Source organism: Cetorhinus maximus, chromosome 17 (genome assembly GCF_964194155.1).
Source record: "Cetorhinus maximus chromosome 17, sCetMax3.hap1.1, whole genome shotgun sequence".
NCBI lineage: Eukaryota > Metazoa > Chordata > Chondrichthyes > Lamniformes > Cetorhinidae > Cetorhinus > Cetorhinus maximus.
Window position 1 is genome coordinate 101,641,212 of NC_135895.1, and position 15,077 is coordinate 101,656,288.

Below are 15,077 nucleotides of genomic sequence, written 5' to 3' on the forward strand. Positions count from 1 at the left end.
TCTTTAGGCTGATTTAAATCACATTCTTCTGATGACAAAGTTAGGAGCCAAGAACCACACAAGGGGCCTAATAGTCACACTCAAGTACATTTTCCCCTAAATGTCATGCTTTTCAAAATTGACAATTAAATTCAACCTTAAGTACTTACTGTATAGGCCACATTAACATATCTCAACATATTGAGTTTGTGTTTCAACTGAAATTTTCATGTGACATTTCCTTAAAAGGGTAACATCATACCCACCTTGACGTTTTGAATAATGCATAATGACTCAAAGGAAAAGACTTTTAGTAATCACTGTTTCACCGTACATCAAACTAAATAGAGTTTAGGCATAATTGTTGATTTGTATTTGATTAATAATTAATTGTAAATTCAATTTCACACAAACATTCTGTTTTCCTTATTACTCTGTACTGGAAGAAGATCAATGCAAAATCAATAAACAGACTCGGAGCTTGCTTAAAAATATCTATTTGTTTTTTACATCCAACTATGTGTTTGTTTTACTATTATACCAGTAACATAAAGCAGATACCGTATATACTCATGTAAAGACAAATTTTTTGAGACCAATTTTTAGGCCAAAAGTCATGGAGCCAACTTTTACAATATTTCTGAGGGGTTAACATCTGTGCTTGATTTAGGTCCAAAAAAGACTGTCACAATCGAATAATGTGAAAACAAAAACACTAAAGAATACATATTAATTTACTAACATTTATTTTATAACATTACAAACTATATACATTTCATCCAATGCAATAGAAATGTGTACCCTAATGAACTAACTACAACACTTCACATTAAAATCCTCTAAATCACCCTGATCTCATCTGAATCACCAAATAATTCATCCCAATAGCTGTTGGTATGGTGGGGCTTGAATACGTTCCAGGTGAGAAAACTTCTTCCTTTGCATAGTCCTCCTAGTCTGAAATTCCACACATCTTTGATCCATATCTAGCAGCTGTCTTCATCCATCCAGACTTTCTCGTGAATGTCGATGACAACACCTTTCTGAATTTTCTCATTGAGAAGAGCTTCGTGCTTCAACACCATCATCCAGTTTCAGTTTTCATGTTCGTTGGATTTAAGTATCCCAGGTGCCCCTGCCTCCCTGGAGTAGTCCCAGGTCAGCATCTACCCCTCAGCTTTTCCCTGTGCCTGCCCATCCTCGGAATCACTGCTGGACTCATCGTGTGCAGCCGCAGCCAATGCGTTGACGTCTTCATCGTCCATTGCGTCGCCCCTTTCCAGCGCAAGATTGTGTAGAGCGCTGCATGCAACCACTATCACTGAGACACGATCAGGGGTGTACTGGAGTGCGCCCCCTGAGCGGTCCAGGCACCGGAAGCACATCTTTGAGAGGAAAGATGTCTCTCTCCACCACAGACCTTGTGGAGGCGTGGCTGCTATTGCAATGCTGCTCAGCTTCTGTTCTTGGATGGCGGAGAGACGTCATGAGTCACCTTCTGAGGGAATAGCCCTTGTCACCCAGCAGCCATCCATCCAGCCGGGCTGGAGCACTGAAGAGCCCCGGCACCTGGGAGTGTCTGAGGATGTAGGCGTCGTGGGAGCTGCCTGGGTACCTTGCACAGACTTGTAGAATCAGCATCCTGTGGTCACACACTATCTGCACGTTCATGGAGTGAATCCCTTCCTGTTGACGAAGGCACCGGGCTCACCTGCTGGCGCTTTGATGGCCACATGTGTACAGTCTATAGCACCCTGGACACGGGGGAAGCCAACAATGGCCGCAAAGCCTCTGGCTCGCTGCGTCTGGCTTGCCTGGTCCCAACGGAAGTGGATGAAGGTCAATGCATGCCTGAACAGAGCGTCTGTGACCTGCTCGACAGAAGTGTGGACTGCTGAATGGGCGACACCACAAAGATCACCCATCGACCCCTGGAGACAGAGGCATAGAAGTTAACAGCAGCTGTGACCTTCAGAGCCACGGGCATGGGGTGTCCGCCCACACAGTTAGGAGTTTTCTCAGAGCCAATTATCTGACAGATATAGTTGACTGTTTCCCTTGAGAGATGGAGCCTCCTTCGGCACTGCACCTCAGACATATTGAGGTAGCTGCTTCGCCGTCTGTATACCCTGGCAACATGATAGTGGCGTCTTCTGTGGCCCCTTCCGCCTTGGACTACCTCTTGGCCCTGCGCCCCTTATGCCTGCACCTGTCCTCCCAAAGTTGGCTCCCCTGCAGGCTGATTGTGCACTCCAGGCCACCTTCCCCTTCTAGCTCTCCCTTCCTCCTCAGAGGAGCTGCCTCCAGTGGGCAGATCAACAGGCTAAGGGAAGGCTTCCTGAAAACTGCAGGCCCAGTAAAGATTCCTCACTGCAGAGTGCTGACCTGAAGGTTGAGAGTCCAGAAAAAGCAACTGGGATGCGTTTTGAAGTACTGCAGATCACACAGGCAAGTTTGAAAAACTTTCAACAATAAATACTTCACAGACCAGATTCACGACCCCACTGAGCCCTCTTATCCTGCCTGTGGATGAGGTTAATACAAATGTCTCCGACCCACCTGTCCGTTGTGCCCGTGCGCCAAACCAAAGATCTCATGGGCGCCTGAACACTAAAGGGTCTTAAATTAATGGCGGGCACGCGTCGGACTTCATTGTGTGCCCGCCCAACAAAATATTGCGACGGCGCATGGTGACGTCAGGATGCTCGCCCGTCATCACCACGTGTCATTTTACCCGCGGACGTGCGGGGTCCACACCCCCGCACGTCAAACGGAAAATTCTGCCCTAAATCATCAGAGAACTGATGATACATTTCAGTATTGGGAGTACTTCCATGGCCCAAGGAATAATACCACCTTCAACTATTCCAATCCTACCCTGGCATGTCTCCCAATTTGCATTGTCCATTAACCTGAGTTCACAAAACTGCTGCAGCACTATTTCCTCACTTGCACCAAACCCCATTCATCCAAGACCCTGTTCTTGCTAACCTACATTGGCTCCCAGTGGAGCAACACCTCGAATTTAAAATTCTAATCCTTGTTTTCAAATCCCTCCCAGTGCTTGCCCATTCTGACCTGTAAAATATCCTCCAGCCCTACATCACTCCTCAAGCCCAAGCTCTGGAATTCCCTCCCTAAACCTCTTCACCTCTTCTCTCTCTCTCTCTCCTCTTTTAAGCTGGTCCTTAAAACCTACCTCTTTGACCAAGCTTTTGGTTACCTGACCTATTATCGTATGTGACTCATTGCCAAATTTTGTTTCATAATACTCCTGTGTCATGGGACATTTTACTATGTTAAAGGTGCAATACAAATGCAAATTGTTGTTATAAACATTTACATCTAAGCCATATAGAGCTGTTTCAGTTTCGAGCAATGATCTTTTCAAAGCTACAACTCTCAAAGTAGCTTTTGTTAAACACCAGGCACTTACATTGTAACAGTCTATTACAGTTTACAAAAAAAATCCAGCCATTCATTTTCTGCATTTAATATATGTTTATCTGCTGCATGTTGCAATAAAATCAATTGTGTACAGAAATTACATCAGAAACAATATAAATTGAATCAGAGGAAAAAAGAACTGCAACATAAAATAATATCCTACGGTACCTCTTCTGTGACTACAGCATTGAAACTAATTCCACTGCTGGGAATATTATCCTCACTAACACTCTTACACATAATTGCAATTTATCATTAGATAATCCTGTTCATCCACTGCAGGCATGAAGAAATTATCACACAATGTACTAATCACTGACTCATGGAAGTAATAATACTGCAGGACACAGATAACATTTTCCATATTAACAATTATTTTAAAATGAAAAAAAAATCTCATATTCTAAAGGTTACTTGAACTATCCAAACTATTTGTTTATTATTCCAAAAGTACTCTGAAGATGTTGCAGTACAATTGGATTAGATAACCATATTCACATTAATTCCAAAACAAATGAAGTAGTATTTAAGTGACAGAATAACCTATCCTGTAAATTTCATTCATTCAGTAATTGAATCTTTAATTCTTTGCAAGCAGTTGGTTACAATTTCTCATAACTTGTACCACCACATCTTGTGCCTGTTATTGAAATAAATTATAAATATACCACATTTATTAATTTGTATTTTTAAAGAGGATGACATTATAATTAGAAACAGACAATGACATTTACAAAAAATACTTCAATTTGTGTGAGTAGCTCCGTTTCAAATTTAAATTAACATTGAACTTTTAAAAAATAATCAATATTTGAAACGATCTGAGTAAATGATGATGAGCTGCAGGATACAATGTATATCCTACTTGTTTTGTGCCTAGCAAAACTTAATGGTTCATTATATAGTTAGATTCTCCTCTTCATAGAGAAACTGCAGTGTGGCAGGGCTCCTTCTTGCCACCCTCAGAATGCTACAACTCCAACCCATTTTCCAATGTCAGAGGGTCACTTATTATGAGTGACCATAAGAACCCAGCATTGCACGAGCTGGGGGATGGAGTTGAGAGTTCTTAAAATGGACAGACGAGCCTTAATATCAAGAAACCACCTGGCTTTTTGATAAGATAGCAGGGAGGGTTGATGAGGTTAGAGCGGTTAATGTGATGTACATGGACTCCCAAAAGGAATTTGTAAAGTGCACATAATTGGCTTCTCAGCAAAGTTGAATTTCATGGAATAGAAGGGATAGTGGCAGTATAGATATGAAATTGGCTAAGTGGCAGGAAACAGTAATAGTGAGTGGTCCTTTTTCCTACTGGAGGAAAGTATACAGCAGTATTCCCTAGGGGTCAAGACTAGGGCCACTACCTTTCTTGATATATATTAATGACTCCAACTTGGGTGTACAGGGCACAATTTCAAAATTTGAAGATGACACAAAACTTGTAACTATTGTGAACTGCAGGGAGGATACTGATAGACTTCAAGGGAACATGGCTGGTGGAATAGGTGGGCATGGGGCAGATGAAATTTAATGCATAGAAATGCAAAGCGATACAGCTTGGTAGGAAGAACAAGGAGAGGCAATAAAGGGTACAATTCTAAAGGGGATGAAGGAACAGAGAGGCCTGGGGCAGATGTGCACAAATCACTAAAGGTGGCAGGACAGGTTGAGAAAGTGATTCAAAAGGCATATGAGATCCTGGGCTTTATAAATGGAGGCATAGAGTACAAAAGCAAGGAAGCTATGATTAACCTTTATGAAACACTGGTTTGGTCTCAACTGGAATATTATGCACAATTCTGGGCACTACACTAAAGGAAGGATGGAAGACTTTAGAGAGAGTGTAGAAAAGATGTACAAAAAGGGCCTTCAGTTACATGAATGAATTGGAGAAATTGACATTATTCTTCTTAGACAATGTAGGCTGAGAGGAGACTTGATAAAAATGTTCAACAGCTTGAGGGGTTGAGACAGAATGCAATAGCTCTAGAGAAATTGATCCCATTGGTGGAAAGATCAAGTTCCAGAGGACACAAATTTAAAGTGATTGGTAATAAACCAAAGGCGACTTGAAAAAAAACATTTTTCCGGAGCTAACATTTATAATCTGGAATGTTCTGCCTGAAAGGGTGATGAAGGCAGATTCAATTGTGGTTTTCAAAAGGAAATTGGATAAGCAGTTGAAGGGAAAAGAATTTCAGGGCTCTGGGGAAAGGGCAGGGGAGTGGGACTAGCTAACCTGCTCTTGCAGAGAGCCTGCCTAGGCTTGATGGGCCCAATAGCCTCCTTCTGTGCTGTAATCATTCCATGATTTGCAGTGAGTGACTCACCTCCTGTCTACCCAAAGGCCCTCTACCATCTAACAAGGCACAAGTCTGGAGTGTGATGGAATACTTTCCACTTGACTGAATGTGCACAGCTTCAACAAAACTCAAGAAACCCAACACTGTCCAGGACATTCTATCCACTGGCTTAAATATCTACTCCCTCTTCCATTAATGTACAGTAGCTGTAGTGTGAATTATCTATAGGATGCACAGCAGCAACTTGCAACATAGGAAACCTTAAGGATAATCCATACTCTAACCATGAAATACTGGATTATGCAGTCACATTTTAAATCTTTTTATAAAGTGATTTGTACAGGGACATTGTGATTATGTCACTACAATCACTTACCTTTACAGTTTTCCATTTTTTTTATTCCAGATTTTGCTTGATGTTATTAAATCTAATGGTGAAAGTTCCACTGAATGTAACATTAAAAATGATCTATAAGGTAACAAAAATAAATTAATATATTAAGACCATTGCTTGTACACATGCAAAGTATCCAAACTGTTATAAGGAAAATGATAGATATGCACAGGCTGTAAAAGAAAGAAGGAACTTGCATTTTATCATTGAATACAGAAGTGAAATACTGAAAAATCTGAACCAAAAGTAGAAAATGTTGGAAATACTCAGTGGATCATGCAGCATCTGTGGAGAGAAACAGTCTGATAGAAGGTCTTCAACCTGAAACAATAACTCAGTTTCTCTCCACAGACGCTGCCTCATCTACTGAGTATTTTCTGTTTTTATATGCATTTTATCGTGCCTTTCATGTCTTTCAGATATTCCAAAATGCCTGACAGCCTCGGTGTTGCCTGAGAGAGAAATATTGACAAGACACAGAGAAATCCCTGTTCTTTTTGATTAGTGGCATTGGATCTTTTGTGTCCACATAAGGGAGTGTAGACAAAGTGTCAGTTTACATTTCATTTGAAAGATGAACATCTCCAGCAAATGCACCCAGACCTTTCTCACAACAATACTGCAGATAATGTCCAAGGAGAAGCTTTCTCATGCTGCAGGGAGAGAAAGCGATTCTAGCTGCAGACTAAAATTCCATCACACCTGGCCTCGAAGAATGAATTGTCTGTTATCTCTATCAGAATTACCAGTTCAGCTTATTCAAAAGTCACATACAAAATAGAAGGTGCAGTTTTGGGCTGTTGTAACTCTGCCTCTTCCTAGTTCTCTTTCTAGGCTGCTCAATCTCTCTCAATGGCTCCTTCCATGCCTTTATTTTGCTTACGCTTCCAAAGCTTTGATAGCCCACTCTTATTCTCTGACACATTTTCAAACAAGAAATACTTAGCTTTATGATATCAGAGATGGTTTATTAATTCTCTGAGGTCAAGTTGAATTTCTCTATAACCAACACAGGTTTACAATTGTCTGAATATTCTAGTGGATTTATAGTCTTGAACTTACTCCCATCTGTTGTGTTTTTTTGGGACACGTTAATCACAATCCCATTCTCAATAATGGTTTGATAATGTCTTGTTAATGATAAAAATGTGTTGCTAAGACTGACCACTAATCCTAACTGCTAATCCTACCCATTAAACTGCGCAATGTCAATAGTGCAATGCAGGTCAGGCAGTGTTTTGATTATCATTGTGACATCAGTGATGTATGTTGGCCATGTCGTCATTAGTCATCTTCTTTCTTTTTATGTTTCCAATGTAAAAATTTAGTGAATTATAAATGGGAAGTGGTAAAGAGGCCAGAGTTGGAGGAACAACATTCTTCAAGTTGCACCATGTCCTGCCCCTTGTCACCCATCACCTCAATACTTGCTGACTTACATTGGCTCCCAATCAAGCAACACTTCGATATCAAAATTCTCATTCATGTTTTCAAATTTTGCTTTTAATACTCCTGTGTGGCACCTAGGGACATTTTATTATTTTAAAGGTGCCTTATAAATGCAAGTTATTGTTAAAAGGAGTTATGAGATAAGGAGGGATGATGTACTATCTACAGTGGCATTACTGAAGCATTAATAAGCATCACAATAATGGCATAACAAGGATAAATATATAAATATAACAGGGATAAATATAATTAAATATATCTAATATATTATAGTTATATACAAAATGGTAGTTTCTGGCTGTTAATTCAATAACCTTTAACTTCTATTGTATTTAACACTGAATTTGTGGCAAAAGGGAATTTAAAATTCTAACGATCTGAAGCACATTAACAAGGTCAGTGGAATAGAAGTTGTCAAGTAAGAAAACTGTCACCTCTATAAAACACAGGTTAACTATTTTCTGAATTTTCATGTTATGTTATTTTCAAAGGCTATGGTTTCATACAAAGAGAAACATAGATCATGATACTTACAGAATTACCTGTTGAAAATGTTAAGCAATAATCCCCAAGTGCAGGATTATTATATTGTATACTTCTTGGCTCATTGTTGAATGCTATGTTCACCAGGGCATTGCTGGATTGTTTTATAGAAAATGTTAAACTGTTGCTATTTCTTCCATGGATATTTTGCACTGTAAATAATGCATTGCCACTTCCTCTCTGAGCCACTAAACTCAGTGTGCTGGCATCTAAGTATCAACACAAAATGTTTTCAGATTAATCTCAGAAAATAGAAGAAATATGCAGAATTTAAAAAGAACTGCTTCTTATGCAATGATCTAACAGTCAAAGAAGAACATTTACGGAATAAAGCAAAAATTATAAAATGAGAACTGCTGAATATTTAGAGTTTAAAAAGATAATTTGAGCACCATTACACGTTTTGTCAAGTGGATGTAAGGCACCACTAAATTCCACTTCCAACAAGCTCATCTATCACAGTCTTGGTCCACTTTGCAATTTACACCTGCCAAAACTGAGTTAATTTATTATTGAGCGGAATGGGCATAAATTCTCTGAAGTTCAGAAGAATGAGAGATGATCTCATTGAAATGTGTAAAATTCTTAAGAGGTGGATATTGTTTCACGTTCAAAGGCAGCAGTGCTTTGTAAGTCTTTACTGAACTGCTGGAAAATGACTGCTTACAGAAAAACTACCTCATATCAGAGTCAGATGACTACAGCAAGCCAGATAGGACATTTAGTACCGTTGCATTTCAAAACCCAAACATCCCTCTTTCCATAACGAACAAAAGACACAAACATCCCCCTTTTCCTAATGAACAAAAGACAAATTTGCATGCATGACCGTGTTTAACTATGAGTTACCCAAGTTACCCATTGTACACCCACTGTTCTCATGCATTAACTGTTTGTTCTCCTAGTCAGTCTCTTCACCTGCTTTGTATACATGGTCTTTAAATCGTGCAGTCTCTTAATGGTACGCGAGTGTGGTGTCATTGGCTGTTCGTCTGGATGATATTCCCTCTCCGGGGAGTGTCATTGCCATGGCACTGATTGCCATGGTAACTGGTGTTGTTCCATTTCCGTTGTTGAGGACACGTGGACCTCTGTAGTTCTGCTCTCAGTACAACTGGTGAGATGCCTTCTTCCTGACCGTCCATTTGCTGTGAAGGAACAGCTTTGCTAGTTGTGCGTATATGCCTACGATTGCACCAGTATATTTGGTTGTTCACTTCCACCACGTACGATTTATGTAATAACTTCTCTACACATGTTTCAAGTTTCCATGTGGGCTGACTCCTGTTGAGATCATTCAAGGTTTGTACCCTGACTGGCTCTCGAATGTTCAGCTCTGGCACTGGTTTGACAGTCTTATCAAAATTAAATTTGACTTTCTGTCATTTCACCTTGATCTTTTCACTCACACCTGTTACTACTTTTGATTTTTGTAGCATCTTTGCTATTGGAAGAGTAGTTTGGGTATGATGTGACATTGGTCTTTGGACAGGACTAATTTCCATGCCTTCCGTCTGTGTGTTTCTCCACTCGATGATTGCCTTGTATACATCTATGCTAGTTTTGCTCAATTTCTTGATTCCTTTGATGCTTTTCACTGCCACCTCAGCCTTTCCATTTGACTGGGGATAGAGCGGCAATGATGCATAGTGTTCAATTTCCCAATTTTTTGTGAAGCGGCTGAATTCTTCGCTAGTGAACTGAGGGCCATTGTCACTCATCACAATGTCTGGAATGCCACAGTGACTGAAGTGTGATTTCAGTGTTTTCCACTCTTTCTCCTGTCGTCATTAAAGTTATCTGGCCTAACTCCCAGTGGTCAGAATAGTAGTACACAGTGATAAGATAATCAGTTCCTGCTGTAGTGACTAGGCCTACTCCCAGCTTCATCCATAGTCTGTCTGGGATGTCATGCGTCCATCAATGGTTCTCTAGCTTATTTCCCTTGGTACTTGTTACAAGCTCCACACTGGCCAGGGTGGTCTTTAATTCCGTTGCTCATGTTTGGCCAGACTCAGACTCAATTCAATTCCTTGATGGATCTCCTTGCAGATGATGACTCTACTTCCTTTTGTACAAGATGCCATCTTCAGCTGTCATTTCATCTTGGAATGCCAATATGCTCTTGTGACCACAGGTGGATCCTTGATGTTCATAGGCCATCCTTTCATCACTACTTCTTGTAGCATTTGGAGAGTTGCATCTTGTTGGGTAGTTTGATTGATTTGAGCAAGGTGCTTGTCTTTCAGACTCAATGGCTCTGCTTGCTTGACGACTTCCAGATCATGTCGAGCTGCTGCTTCACATTGAATTTGGAAGATTTTACATTCTACTGTAACATCCTCAACTTTCCTCATGGGGACCGCTGCCCTCGACAGAATGTCTGCAGTGTACATCTGTGTTTTTTGCTTGTATGTCACATCTAGATGATATCTCTGTAAATGAAGTAACATTCTTTGCAGAAGCTTTGGAGCAGATAGCAGCAGTTTGAGAAAAAGCTTTAAAGTGGCTTCTGGTCGGACTCCACTGTCGCTTTGTCTCTCCCAAGCAAGTATTGATGAAAATGCTCACAGGCAAAAACAATAACCAGGCATTCTTTCTAGATCTGAGCATTTGCATTAGTGCCCTGGTGCAAATGCGACTGGTGTCCTTGCTGCATTAGGGTTGTTCCAAGATATGTTTTGCTGGCATCTCACTGCAAGGTGACTTCATCACTGACATCATAGCAGCTCAGCACTGGCATTGTCATCACTAGTTATTTGATTTTAGTGAATGCTGCTTCTTGTTCTGTGCCCCAATACCACTGTACCTCTTTGGCAGTGAGTTTCCCTAATGGTTCACACTCAATGACAAATTAGGCAAAGATTTTGCTAAATATTTCACAAATCCAACAAGTTGTTGCACTGCTTTCACCTCTGTTGGTCGCTGTATCGCTGCTACAGCTCTCACCTTGTCAGGATCCGGTGAAGACATTTTGCTGTCATTACGTGACCTATGTACTTGACTTCAGGCATCTTCAATTGCATTTTTTTCTTGTTCAGCTTCAGGTTCATCTGGCGAGCTCTCTCCAGCAGTTGCATTAAATTTTGATCATGGTCAGTTATTGCTTCTTCCATTGTGTCTCCATATCCACAGACTAGTAGATCATCCACTATGGCCTTCACTCCAGAAAGATCACTGACTATCTCATGCTGTCTGCAATGATACTCTTCTGGAGCCATGGGAATGTCAAACAGCATGTGCAACTATCTGTGTCTCCCGAATGGCATCCAGGATGTCTTTAGAAAGCTGCTGCTTTCATCCAGATTCACTTGCCAATAACCATCCTTCACATCGAGGGTAGTAAAGATCTTTGCCTTGGCAAGTTGCAGTAAAATTCCTTTGATGCTCGGCATGGGGTAGTGAGATCTCTTCAGCGCTTTATTTAGATGCTTTGGGTCTACGCATACTTGCAGCTTTCCAGGTTGTCTCACTGCTACCATGCTGCTAACCCCGTCTGCAGGAGTTGTCACTTTTTAATTACTCCTCTCTCTTTCAGCTCCCCTACCTGGTCTTGTAGGCTTGACTTGAGGGCAGCTGGAACTCTTCTCGACAGGTGCTGGATTGGTCTTACACTCTCATCTACTTCTAGATGATATTCTCCTGGTAGACATCCAAACCCTGTAAACACATCTTTGTACTCCTCTAGGATCTGTTCAGCTGTCAATGGGGTTTTGTGTGCTGTGACACATTGTAAACCTCTGTTGGCACATTCAGGGTTACCAGTCCAAGTTTTAAACTCACTTCAGCTGAGATGAGTGGCTGTTGTGTCCTATCTATGAACTGGAATTCCAGATCTTCCTTCTTGCCATTGCATTGGGCTCCCAGACTAATTTGTCCTCTCAGTATGAGTATCGTATCATCATATAGCCTCAGCCTTACTTTCGAGGGCTTTATTTTCAGACCATGTTGAACTACTTTGCACAGGTCTGTGAAGGTCATGATGTTGCTTGATGCATGAGTGTTTATCTGACATTACTTGTTCACTTGACACTCTCCTTTTGCGGTCATTATTGCAACAGTCACAAACCATTCATCACCTATAGACTTGACGGAACCAACCTGTTGTATTGTGAATAGTGCTTCATGGGACCCTTCTGCTGATATCTCTCCAGTGGCCATATGTACAGGCTTGTTTTGGTTCTTTCTAGCCAAACACTTGTGTGTGAAATGATTCAACTTCTTGCAGTTAAAACACTGCTTTCCTCACGCTGGACAATCCTCCTTCTCCTTTGCATGATGTCTTCTGCAGTATTTGCATCCTGCCCTTTGTCTGCAATTGCTCTGTTCTTTTGGCCTGGAATGTCCCTCAGTATAACTTATCTCCTGGTCTGCTCTGCCATACATGTGCTTTAACTGATGTTTTACAAGCTCTACATTTCTACACACATCTACTGCTTTCCTAAGTTTCTCCTCTTTCAGTAGACTTGCTCACACTGAGAGGTCTCATAGGCCTAAGACTATTCCATCTTGAATCAGATCATCGTTTAGCTGCCCGAATTCACGATTCTGCAAACCATGTTACTGCGGTCACACACTGTTCAATGGGCTCATTTGTACCTTGAGCTCTAGTGTTGAACACATACCATTCATAAGTAATGTTCACTCGGGTTTCAAAATGTGCATTCAAGGCATTCAAAATCTCTGTCATATTTTTCCTTTGTTCGTCAGATTGATTTAGGGCAGAATACCATTTGTAGCAGACCTTCCCCAGCAGCTTTAGGAGTGTGGCTACTTGTATCTGTTCCAGTTTGTTAATTAAATCTGTTGTAATCTTGTGGTTTTTGCCATTGCAAGTGGTGAAACTGCAAGTGGTAAAACTGCAAGTTCTGCCACAAATCACCTTTCATTTCAACAGGAGCTGGGAGGGGGACGTTTACAGCCATGCAAAGAACAAAGAAAAGTACAGCACAGGAACAGGCCCGTCGGCCCTCCAAGCCTGTGCCGATCATACTGCCCGTCAACTAAAACATTTTGCACTTCCAGTGTCCGTATCCCTCCATTCCCATCCTATTCATGTATTTGTCAAGCTGCCTCTTAAACACCACTATCGTACCTGCTTCCACAACCTCCTCTGGCAGCGAATTCCAGACACTCACTACCCTCTGCGCAAAAAACTTGCCCCACACATCTCCTCTATAGTTTTCTCCTCTCACCTTAAATCTATGTCCCCTAGTAATTGACTCTTCCACCCTGGGAAAAAGCTTCTGACTATCTACTCTGTCCATGCCACTCATAATTTTGTAAACTTCTATCAAGTCGCCCCTCAATCTCCGTCGCTCTAGTGAGAACAATCCGAGTTTCTCCAGCCTCTCCTCATAGCTAATAACCTCTAGACCAGGCAGCATCCTGGTAAACCTCCTCTGCACCCTCTCCAATGCCTCCATATCCTTCTGGTAATGTGGCGACCAGAATTGCACGCAATATTCCAAGTGTGGCCTAACCAAGGTTCTATACAGCTACAGCATGACTTCCCAGCTTTTATACTCAATACCCCTGCCAATGAAGGCAAGCATGCCATATGCCTTCCTGGCTACCTTATCCACCTGCGTTGCCACTTTCAGTGACCTGTGGACCTGTACACCCAGATCCCTCTGCCCGTCAATGCACTTTAGGGTTCTGCCATTTACTGTATAATTCCTGCCTGTATTAGACCTTCCAATATGCATTACCTCGCATTTGTCCGGATTAAACTCCATCTGCCATTTCTCCGCCCAAGTCTGCAACCGATCTATATCCCGTTGTATCCTTTGACAATCCTCTTCGCTATCTGCAACTCCTCCAAACTTAGTGTCGTCTGCAAACTTACTAATTAGCCCAGTTACATTTTCCTCCAAATCATTTATGTATACTACAAACAGCAAAGGTCCCAGCACTGATCCCTGCGGAACTCCACTAGTCACAGCTCTCCATTCAGAAAAGCACCCTTCCACTGCTACCCTCTGTCTTCTATGACCAAGCCAATTCTGTATCCATCTTGCCAGCTCACCCCTGATCCTGTGTGGCTTTACCTTCTGTACCAGTCTGCCATGAGGGACCTTGTCAAAGGCCTTACTGAAATCCATGTATATAACATCCACTGCCCTTCCATCGTCGATCATCTTTGTCACTTCCTCGAAAAACTCAATCAAGTTAGTGAGACACGACCTCCCCTTCACAAAACAATGCTGCCTCTCACTAATACGCCCATTTGCTTCCAAATGGTAGTAAATCCTGTCACGAAGAATCTTCTCCAATAATTTCCCTACCACTGATGTAAGGCTCACCGGCCTGTAATTTCCTGGATTATCCCTGCTACCCTTCTTAAACAATCGAACAACATTGGCCATTCTCCAGTCCTCTGGGACCTCACCTGTAGCCAGTGAGGATACAAAGATTTCTGTCAAGGCCCCAGCAATCTCCTCTCTTGCCTCCCTCAGTACTCTGGGGTAGATCCCATCTGGCCCTAGGGACTTATCCACCTTAATATTCTTCAAGACACTTCCTCGTTTTTGATCTCAACATGATCCAGGCTATCTACACACTCTTTCCTAGACAAATCGACCGCTAAGTCCCTCTCTTTGATGAATACTGATGAGAAGTATTCATTTAGTATCTCTCCCATTTCTTTTGGCTCCATACACAGATTCCCACCTCTGTCCCTGAGTGGGCCTACCCTTTCCCTGGCTACCCTCTTGCTTTTTACATATATATAAAAGGCCTTGGGATTTTCCTTAATCCTGGTTGCCAGTGACTTTTCATGACCCCTTTTAGCCCTCCTGACTCCTTGTTTAAGTTTCTTCCTACTTTCTTTATATTCTCCATGGGCTTCATCTGTTCCCAGCCTTCTAGCCCTTACAAATGCTTCTTCTTTTTGACTAATCTCGCAATATCCTTCGTTATCCAAGGTTCCTGAAACTTTCCATGCTTATCCTTCATCC

General features: G+C 41.6%; 1 protein-coding gene and 1 long non-coding RNA gene across 2 annotated transcripts in view; both read right to left on the reverse strand.

Annotated features, from left to right (window-relative positions):
* Positions 1-704: 704 nt before the first annotated feature.
* The window catches only part of LOC144692655 (uncharacterized), a 169,190-nt gene continuing 154,817 nt past the window's right edge, over positions 705-15,077 (reverse strand). Inside the window, exon 2 of the long non-coding RNA XR_013579365.1 lies at positions 705-1,322. This is a non-coding gene — a long non-coding RNA (uncharacterized LOC144692655). The remainder of the gene's footprint in view (positions 1,323-15,077) is intronic.
* LOC144692652 (complement factor H-like) overlaps positions 3,461-15,077 on the reverse strand; it is a 137,469-nt gene continuing 125,852 nt past the window's right edge. Inside the window, exons 15-17 of the mRNA XM_078561728.1 lie at positions 8,110-8,327; positions 6,109-6,201; positions 3,461-4,066 (exon numbers count right to left, since the gene is read on the reverse strand). Coding sequence (XP_078417854.1) covers positions 6,130-6,201; positions 8,110-8,327 — 290 coding nt within the window. The 3' untranslated portion in view covers positions 3,461-4,066; positions 6,109-6,129. The remainder of the gene's footprint in view (positions 4,067-6,108; positions 6,202-8,109; positions 8,328-15,077) is intronic.